Genomic DNA, 11,153 nt, shown 5'->3' on the forward strand with positions numbered 1-11,153 from the left:
ATTTCTCCGATCACAAATGCAGCCATGGTTTTATGTTTACGCGGCGCGATGCAACGCAACGCAACGCGTAAAAAGACAGTATAAGTCATTATAATCAGTAATTATGTCCCCACTGGATGCAACAAATGCCTCGTTTGTAATGGGTTTTAATGTTTATGTCTCGTCGCTCCGGCCGGACACGGCATCGACAGTATGGTGAGGGGCGTAACATTTCCGTCACACGCTTGATGTATTCGGCCAATCACAACGCACTGGATAGTTGGCCAATCAGAGCACACCTCGCTTTTCAGACCGATTAGTTTTGTAAAAATCGACGCGTTTCAGAAGGCGGGGCATAGAGGAGAAACAATAATGTACAGTATGTGGAAAATAATGTGTTTTTTTAACTTTAAACCGCATAAACACATTTCATTACACCAAATACACAAAATAATGTTCTTTTTAGCAGCATCATATGACCCCTTTAAAGAGACTCCTCTCCTCTCTCCTCTCCATCCTGAACTTCAGACTGATGAGGCTACGTTTACACTAGTGTGTTTTAGTTTTAAAATGCATCACTTTTGCCACGGTTACGCCTGTTGTTTACACCACTCTGGCATTTTCAACCCTCGAAAACGTGACATGAGTTTTCGGGTTGTGTAGTGTGGACGGAGAACGTTTCTGAAACGCAGTGAAAACGCAAGTGTAGACGAGGATCGTTTTCATTTTAAAATGCCGTTTTAAAACAAAAAAGCCCCAGTGTAAAGAGGGCTTGAGACTGTCGACTTGTGTTATTGTTCTCATCTGCAAAGTGTCTGAAATTTGCGGTCTTTTACTTGATCTTAAATAGCGCTCCATCGTGATAGCTGTTGATACTAAACTTAAAATGAACGCTAATGCGCACTGTACCTAAGCGCGCCTAATTGACCCCTCCCCCATAATGTCAATTGTTTATAGGCCACATATTAGGCTTTTTATTTTATTATTATTTTTTATGTTTATTTTTCAATGTTAATGAAAGTGACACTGGGAGATTAAAAAAAAAACAGGAATATCATTAGGAAATCTTTGGGGGGGCTGTGCCGGGGCTAAGCAAGTTTCTGACAGGGCTATAGCCCCATCAAGCCCCGCCCTAGCGCTGCCACTGGCTGCACATGAATTGTTGTTTATGTTAATGGGTTTAAAAATATTTTCGGCCTGCCAGTATGTCAGTGAATTTAAACTAATGCTTGCATTCAGAGTACAGGTGTGTGTGTGTGTGTTATTTGAAGGCCAAGTGCCACTAATGTTGTGTTTTTGTAATGTTAAATAAAGGAGTTCATGTTTAAGTATTATTGTTGTTTTTTCCCGTGGTATCGACTTGGTATCGAGTATCATGTACTTTAAGTGGTATCGGTACCAACTACTAGATTTTTGATATCGTGACATCCCTACTTCCAGTGTGGTGCTGCGGAATCAAAGTGACACTGGGAGTCAAAAAACAGGAATATCATTAGGAAATTAGGGGGGGGGGGCCCATCAAGCCCTGCCCTAGTGCCGCCACTGTACGTCATTGAAAAGCAACGGTATTTTCCCAGTTTAAAAGACCGTATTTAGTTAAGATTTTACAGTGATGATATAAATTAGACCTTTTATCCAGTGTTTTCAAAGCCTGCTTATAGAGTCTTTCTACTGGTTATAAAGTAGTCCCACCTGTCTGTGTCCAACTGGTGAGGCAGTAGTTCATATGTGAAAAGATCATAACAATAATGTACAACTTTGAAGCCTCAGTGGTTAAATTATTCCTAATATGTCTCAAATTTACCAGATTAAATTCAATTATATTCCCAATGAATAAATGTATTGAGGGGAATTCTGTTTTGCATATTTTTCAAAGAACCCATATGTTCAGTACATTTGGTATTATGCATACCATTTGTAATTTATAACAAACAATCACTGTGCCCATTACTGCCATCATTATCATCACACATAATATCCAGCATCCACACCATCACACATTATACCAATTTGATTAAACATGCAAACATTTTCAGGCAGACGTAAATGAAGTTTACTATTATACATGCAAAAGATGTTTGATTACTAGAGGGTGTAAATGTCACCGATCGACCGCTTGACTCAAGACAAAGAATACAAACTTCAAAGCTGCATGTTTGCTGTGTTGCTTTAAAGTAGAGCAGATGGTGTATTTTAATATTTTACATTTCTTATTATTTGTGATTTATTATTAAATAAATACAGAAGCCCTAGAGCATGACATCATATCCCGTTTGTCCATAGTAATTTGATGTTCTCTCAGTTATTTGACATGACGCGTCAGTGTCACAGCAAATCTTTGCTGTTTGAGAAACCCTCCTAATATGAGAAGTGATACGAATTTAACTTAAGTCATTTTATTAGTATTTTAAAGCAGTATTCTGTATTGCAAAAGACTGATTTTCATGATCATAATGTGGAAAAGCATAATGGTGTTTTGTATGGTATTTATACATCATTGTAGTATGCTTATTTTATTAAAAATGCCATTGCATCCAGAGGATGACTTTCCTGACTGTATTACAGTAATGAGAATCTAATGAGAATCATCATCATAAAGATGAATGAGAATTACAAACAAACTCAAGGGTAAAACATTACAGTGCCATAATGTGAGTAAGTAATGACTGAATTTTCTTTTTTGGGTCAGCTACTTCTTTAATGGTCTGTAGATGTGCTGCATTGTCTTCATGTAAACTTGTGTTTTGCTTTTGGTTTCATGGAGAAACATGAGCCAGACATGGTGAGAGTCACCTGTCCATCTGTCTTTCAGTCACCTTCGTCTTTTAGGTGCTGCTGGTGTATTGGTTTTTGATGTGTACAAGCTGTTTGAAAGGTCTTAATAAAACATGCGTTGAGTCAGTGGCGCTGTCATCCACACACCTCAGCCATAATGAGTTAGTCTGAGCTCTCTTCAAACACACGCCGCTGCGCCCCAGAGTCACCCACACACTCCCAGCCAGAGAGTGATTAATATAAGATGTAATTAGAGAAAATTAGAGAAAGAGAGAGAGAGATGTGACTTAACCAGCGGGGGAGTTCTTTTAAATGAAACCTAGATCTCGCTCATAAATTAGAAAAGAATATATGCAGTCAAATAAATGATTAAGTGGACAACTTTAATCATCTTTGCCTGATTAAGAATCTGGCTGTAAAGAAAGATTGGGGTTTGTCTCATATAGTTGGCTTTCGACAGGCTCTGTGCTGTGATAAACGTCAGTATTTCAGCGCTTATAAAACTCATCCCTCATTAGAGCAGATCGCTTTATTTCAAAAGGCACTTCAGCGGGTGATTTTATTCAGCGGCAGTTGGCTCACAAAGGTAAAAGCCAGCAGAGACACGTTATTAGTAGCGTTGTGTCCCGTCGTGGTTTAATATGAGGTGTTAACGGAGCTTCTCTAAAGGGCTCGTGTCATGAGGAATCAAATCTCGCTTGATCTCTTCAGATAAAAAGGCTTGATGTGCTATGAAAAATGAAATCTTCCTCGCCAGTCCAAAAACACCACTTATTCAAACAAAATTAAATACAAATTCAGATATATGAGTATTAAATTCACCCAGACCTCTTAAAGGCAGATTTTTTTGCAGAAACAATTGAATTTTGGTTTTATTTCAGTCAATTAATAGGACTGATCGGGTGTCATCACGACAGTCTCTCAGTGTAGACTATGTGCTAAGCACTCTTGCATCAGACACTGTGATTTACTCGTTTTCATATAAACCATCTCGCAGGGCTTTCTGTAGATCTAAAGGAGGGTTCGGCCCTGAACACATGCAGGAGTGTGAATATGCCAGTCTCATTCACACACACAGACACAGACACAGACACAGACACTACTTTACTAATTTTTGTGAAGTAAGCGTAAGAATAACATTGATATTGTTAATACTATTTCCAGATAAACACTTACTGGACTGAAGCAGCTTGGCTTTATTTGATTCTCAATCAATCATTTTCTAGAAAAATCTGATCATCAGGATTTTGGATTGTATTGCACTATATGTTTTAATCATTTAAATATCTTACTAAGACATATTATTGGAGATATAGAGTGGTGACTGATATTTCTGTCATTTTATGTCAGTATCTGCTGTACTGTTATAAAGATCTCATTGATTTACTTTACAAGCATCAGAATTTCATTATATAAATATCAGCATCTGCACCAAAATTGCATATTTTTCAGTCTCTGAATAAAATTGAGCAGTTTTTTCCTCCATATTTTCACTATATCAGATTATATGAGCCATAAAAGCATGATGCATCAAATATGATACTCAAAAAAACCCAAAAAACTTATTTGATTAGATTTAATTATAATAAGATTCAGTAAACTTTTTGATTTCAAAAGATTAGATTTTCTGACTCAGGTTGTCACATGGTGTTCTCTGCCCTATAAAGCCCATGAGCAGAGATGAATGCGCTGTGGTCTCTCATGAGTGTGTTTTTCATATGTGTAGAGCGGCATCCCATCGAGTACGCCATCGACGGCACTAACAGATGGTGGCAGAGCCCGAGCATCATGAACGGGATGGACTACCATTACATCACTGTGACTCTGGACCTGCAGCAGGTAACACACATCAAACAACAACTGCTAGCAGCATCATTATTCACAGCCAATCAGAATGCATCTTGTGGTTTTGTAAAGCAATAGCCCTTCCTTATAGCCACAAGTTATTTTAACCCATTAAGGGTTCAAATACAAGCATCGACAATTTCCGACAGGTAAAAAAAAAAGTGTGTGCCTGCCTTTGAGATCCCTTCACACCAAGAAAGATAACAATAACTAAATTGGCATTATTTTAAGAATGCTCTGCCACTTTAAAGCTGGATGGATTCTGATTGGCTTTAAATGTTTTTATGGTTCATCAGCTGGAAAAAAAATGTTCTGAAAGTAATTCCAGCAGTCATTCCTTTATAGTTATAGTTAGCATTATAGTTATCATCCATGGTGTGAACGGGTGCCTTTTAACATTTAACATGTTCACTGCAACTTAACAAACAATGTAGAATTGTTTTAAGAATTGTACTAGGAGCTCTTTTCCATGCAGTTGCAATCAATGGTGACTAGAGTCTTCAAGGTTCAAAAAATAATGCAAAAGCATAACAAAACTATCATAAACATAGTCTAAACAAATGCACTATAGAAACCGCTGTCCAATTAACAGGACTCTACAGTGCAAGTGTTTCACTCACATTTGCAACTAAAAATAAATATTTGCAAACTGTAAAATATATTTAGGAGCACGTGTGCAAATAATAAAAAAAGACCCTGTAGGTCCTTAAAAAGTTTTAAATATCTTAAATTGTATAACAAACTAATTTTATTATAATTTTAAGAGGTCTTTAAATTTGGAGACGGACAAGCAGGGATCATGATACAGCCGAATGTGATTATTAAACTTTAAAAGGCTATGATTTTATTAAATAATTATTATTGCTGCATGTTCAAAGTCAGAATGCAGCACTCGTTCACGGTTTCAGAGCAGTTCACAATTGCAAATTTATGTCAATTGCTTATGATCTACTATTGATGAATTATGTCAATGTTTACTTTATGGTGTTTATATTGTAATATGTTGTGGATAATATTTAAATGAGCAGCCAGCAATAGTTAAACATGTACATTTGAAAATGAGTATTTATTAGAATTACATCATTATTAAATACAGCTTGAAGAAGAAATATTTAAAAACCTAGTGTTCATTGTGTATTCTAATGCATAAATCATTTTGCTTGTAAATGTCTCCTTGTATCACTTTATTAAGGAAAAACACATTATTTGATCGATTTTCAATGCGCCCCTAAAGTTTCTTTAATGCACTCCTGAATTTTTCCACTTAGGAGCACATATGCTCCTTGAGAAAAAAAAGTAAGCATCAAGCCTTGGTGAAGAAATATTGTTAAATTATAATATCTTGCCTAATTCATAAAACTTTTTTCTTTTATTTTGTATGGTATGAAATGGTCCCCTGCTCTGTCACGAGTGGCTGCAGTCTTGAAATTCCTCTGCAGAAAAGCCTCTCTCTTCACTGACTCCGTCCCTCTGCTGCTCTTCTCCCACTCGCGTGTGTGCAGGCTAGCTCTGGCTGAACAGTCAAATGCAGTGGAGTTGAATGAGCGTGCAGTTGTGTGTGGGCAGAATGCTCCCATCAGCCCTTATTAGATGATGATCTGAGGCCAGCGCCGAGCAGTGCCGCCCGACCGCAGGAAATTACACAAACACCTACAGACACGCAATTAATGCAGTCAACAGATGACACCGGGGTGCAGGGGCTCAGAATGAAAAGTGACATGCACATTAATAGATGAGAGGCGAAATGATAACAAAAATAGAAGCGATGGGAAGTACAGCGCACGGAGAATGATGAAATGAAGTTAACTGATGAGAAAATAAGACAATTGTAGCATGATTCTGTGGGATTAATGTTAGAAAGGATGAAAGGATCCTACGTGTACATACTTCACAGAGCACAATTTATAGTGTACAAATTAAGACTTAGAACAAAAAAAGTTACATTTTTATTTGTTTTGTGTTGGTTTCGTTAGCTTAAGCCAAGTGCAATTTTTTTTTCAGCATTGATTTTAAGACTACTGCTAAAGCTTTCAAATTATTGTTTAGTTCTTTTGAACTTTCTGTTCATCTGTGAATCCTGAAAAATAAAATGTATCACGATTTACACAAAAACATTGTGCAGCACAACTGTTTTCAACATTGATAATAATCAGAAATGTTTCTTGAGCAGCACAGTGACCATTCCTGTGTGGTTAGATGTGGTTAGACACACATTTATGTACAAATACTAAAAAAGCTGAAATGCCAAGCTACATGCTACTCAAAACTTAAAATAGTTAAACTACAGTCAAAGTTAGTCATGATATAAACATCAGTTTTAGTTAGTAGCTCAGTGTTCATACCTCAAAAAGGAAGAATGAGCCAAAATAGCCTAGAACATGCATACCTAGAAACACAGCTGTGTAGCCTACAGTGCAGAGACTGAACACTGCAGCATACTGTACAATGCCATATATTAATAATTGTTTTGAGGTTCAGTGTACTGTACGGATGTAGAATGTTAACTATTTAACAGAATAACCCACCTTAACTATTTGTTTGAGTTTGGCATTTCATTTATGCATTCACTGCATTTTTGCTTTATATTTTAGAAGTGCTACTCTACCACTCTACTAATTACTGTCACATTAAAATATTACACTATATAAAAAATAAAATAAAAAGCTGTTTTCTAGAGTGGATGAAGTTTTATTTCACATTATGTTCCCTTTTCTAAGTGGAACATTGGCACTGCTTTGTGGCTTTGATGCTGTATTGGAGCACTTCTGTGTGACCGGCATCTAAACCACTTGTGCAACCACACCAATCTTGATTGGCTGATGTGAGGTCAGGTGACGTAGTGTGGTGTGTCAGTGAGACCATAAAAGGGCACCTACGTCACATAATCTCCAGCTTCTTTATCTTCAGGAAGCCGCTTGTCTGTTTGCATTAGTATCATATTGTTTGTCTTATTGTTTGTCTCACTCTGCTTTGTGTTTTAGATAGTATGGCCAACAGAAATGCTAATGTCATCCCTCATTAAGCACAAATTTCACTCCTGGTGACAGGTACACTGGCATTGCATAGTATTATAAATACAGAATTACAATAAAATTCCACTTACAAAATTTATAATCACAATTAAACACATACACACAATATGCTAATACAAATTCACCACTAAAACACACACAATATGCCAATACAAATTCACCACTAAAACAACCTTATCAATGTAAGAACCAACATTCATATTTGAAACTTTTAATATCCAGAGGTAACTTATTCCACTCCCTGAGTATTCAAAAGACCTGTGACCAAAGACAGTCTTAAAACAACAATGTACTGTAATGACTTTGCCTAGTATCATAATAAAGTTTCTGATTTACCCTAGAAAAAAATATGCATTAAAATATGGAGGAACTCTTTTATTGGTTGTCTTCCATACTATTTTTATTTTAAGGTGTGCTACTCTGTTTTCTATTCTAAGATGTCTAACATGGGATACATAAACATGTGTAACTTTTAGACCCAAATAATATAGTGTCTGTTTTACCTAAATTCAATAAGAGTTTATTTTCAGAGAGCCAGTCTCTTACCTTGTTGAGCTCCTCACCTCATTTCCCTTTTATTCTACCAAAATCTACCAACAAACCAGTAAAGCAGAATCATCAGCATATAAAAAACAAGTTACAATCACAAACAGCTTGCATATCATTTTTGTATAATAAGAACAAAAGGGGGCCTAGGACACTTTCCTGAGGAATTGTTATTAACAATTGTCTCCTCAAAAAGAATCCCATCAATTTCTACCCTCTGAACTCTTCTATTTTTACCTAAATGCAATGAGTTTATTTTCAGAGAGCCAGTCTCTTACCTTGTTGAGTTCCTTACCTCATTTCCCTTTCATTCTACCAAAATCGACCAACAAACCAGTAAAGCAGAATCATCAGCATATAAAAAACAAGTTACAATCACAAACAGCTTGCATATCATTTTTGTATAATAAGAACAAAAGGGGGCCTAGGACACTTTCCTGAGGAATTGTTATTAACAATTGTCTCCTCAAAAAGAATCCCATCAATTTCTACCCTCTGAACTCTTCTATTTAAAAGTTCTACCAGGCTATCACCATACGCACAGGGGTGCCGCTATGGTTTCTGGTTGACTGGTGGTTTGGGGTCTCCCTCGGTAGAAATCGCGTTCAGGCCCCCTCTCCTTCATCGGGCCCTTGGAATCGTCCTAACCTTCCCCCCGTTACGGTGCCCCTGACGACACGTCTCTATTTCCTTTCATTGTAGAAAAGTGAAGCCAAAGTGTCCCAGGTATGGCCGCTGTCATCTTGCTCCAATTACGTCATTTGGAGCCAGAGTCTGCACAGCAGTCTTTCGTTTGAAGCCCGAGTCTGTGCAGTAGTGATTCATTTAGAGCCCGAGTCTGTGCAGTAGTGATTCATTTGGTCAAGTCAAGTCAAGTCACCTTTATTTGTAAAGCACTTTATACAATACAAGACTGTGTCAAAGCAGCTTTACAGTGTTCAAACTGGAAAATAGTTTGTCAATAATGCAAGAGGACAATAGCAAACAGTTAAAGTTCCAAGTTAAAGTCAGTTCATTGATGATTCAGTGATGTCATCATCCAGTTCAGCTCTCGTCCAATAGTGGCTGTGCAATCAGTCAAGCGTCCCCAACTAAGCAAGGCAAAGGTGACAGTGGCAAGGAACCAAAACTCCATCGGTGACAAAAATGAAGAAAAAACCTTGGGAGAAACCAGGCTCAGTCGGGAGGCCAGATCTCCTCTGGCCAGACGAAACCAGCATGGCGTGGCTTAATTCCAGGCTGCAACACAGGTCAGATTGAGCAGAGGACTCGTCTGGTTCCCGTGGTCTTGTGCCGATGGTTGTCGAGGTGATGAGGTCTTTGCAGGGGATCTGTCTCTGGGGCTTATCTAGTTGACATGGTCTCCACAGGGCTTTAGAGGTCATCTCTAGGTGCTGATCCACCATCTGATCTGGATACAGACTGGATCTGTATGGCTACGGTGACCTCAGAAAAAGGATGAAAGAGACTAATATTAGCGTAGATGCCATTCTTCTTACGATGTAACGAGTACATTGGGTGTTATGAGAAGTGTTCCCGGTTCCGGTTGACCTAATTAGAGTTTTGAGATCGCAGTGGACGACTTGGAGCCCGAGTCTGCACAGCAGTCATTCGTTTGGAGCCTGAGTCTGTGCAGTAATGAGCTGGAGCTACGGTATCACAGTCACAGTCAGGTATTCTCTGTCTTCTCTCAGAGGTTCAGGCGAGCGGACTTGTTCGCCTCAGAGAAGTCAACCCACTATCCCCTCTGGTTTGTCCTTACATCTCCAGCTCCATTGAGACTGGACGCCATGGAGCATACGAGTCGATCTGCAAACCTGGCTGTAGATGAGGGGCACCAGTTCATAGATTCTTGTCTCTCAACTTTTTGAGACTATTCAGAGCTCCAGAATTCCCTCCACGGGGAAACTGTATGCCCTAAAATGGTAGCTCTTTATGTCATGGTGTTATCAACTCCACTTGAACCCAGTCCACTGCACGGTTGTTACAGTGCTGGAGTTCTTGTAAGAGCACCTTTCAGCAGGGATTCTGACCTTTAAAGTGGATTTGCTGCTAGCACTGGAGCAGAAGATTAGCAGAAAAGAGCAGAAGATCTGCAGGTCCTTTCAGTAGCCTCCTGCTTGGATTTTGCCCCTGGACTGGTCAAAGTTATTCTGCACCCCAGACCAGATTACATTAAAAAACATGTTCGGTCTGTCCTCGAGGGGTTTGACTGCTCATGTCAGTGGCATAAATCCTCCCAACTTTTGGCGGCAATGGTATTAACGTTTCCATAGTGTCAACGCCATGCCACAGGTCTGAACTTAAACAGGTCTGAATCAGTTCTCTGAGAAGGGAACAAGATGCTGCATCATATTGCTAAACTTTGGGCAGGAAATCGGAATCTGGGTATTCCGTGATGCAGGTGCCCTTTTATGGTCTCGTTGATGCACCACCCTACATCACCTGACCTCACATTAACCAATCAAGTTTTTAAAAATTTTTTTATTGTGTCATTTTAGTGACGTGACGTGTAGCCTAGTATGGTATCCCATACTCGGGATTTGGTCTCAGCAATGGATGCTCTGCAGTGAATGGGTGCCGTCAGAATGAGAGTCCAAACAGCTGATAAAAACATCACAATAATCCACAAGTAATCCACAGCACTCCAGTCCATCAGTTAACATCTGGAGAAGACAAAAGCTGAAACAAATCACGTTTTGACTTCAAACTGTTGCTGTTGGCTAAAATGCGAGTCCATAATCCATAATAACGCTTCCTCCAGAGAAAAAGTACATCTCCTGTTGTCTCTCACATCAAAATCCACTCACATATTTGTTTAGAGCTGTTTAAACACTGCTTGATCTGTGCAGATTTCTCTCCTGACACATGTGAAATGAGCAGCAGCAGTTTAGCTTGAGGAAATGTTCTGGATAAACTGGAGGGGAAATTGTGGGTTTGTCTACTGTACATCTAACCTGTTCTCAGTCCCAATGC

The 11,153-nt window shown here is 38.7% G+C and overlaps 1 protein-coding gene across 1 annotated transcript in view; it reads left to right on the plus strand.

Annotated features, from left to right (window-relative positions):
- The window catches only part of LOC107757669 (laminin subunit alpha-5-like), a 52,828-nt gene extending 42,780 nt beyond the window's left edge, over nt 1-10,048 (plus strand). The window contains exons 4-5 of the mRNA XM_016575227.1: nt 4,481-4,665; nt 9,872-10,048. Coding sequence (XP_016430713.1) covers nt 4,481-4,665; nt 9,872-10,048 — 362 coding nt within the window. The remainder of the gene's footprint in view (nt 1-4,480; nt 4,666-9,871) is intronic.
- The last annotated feature ends 1,105 nt before the right edge of the window (nt 10,049-11,153 follow it).

Source organism: Sinocyclocheilus rhinocerous, unplaced genomic scaffold, assembly GCF_001515625.1.
Source record: "Sinocyclocheilus rhinocerous isolate Xijiao unplaced genomic scaffold, SAMN03320098_v1.1 scaffold1044, whole genome shotgun sequence".
Lineage (NCBI taxonomy): Eukaryota > Metazoa > Chordata > Actinopteri > Cypriniformes > Cyprinidae > Sinocyclocheilus > Sinocyclocheilus rhinocerous.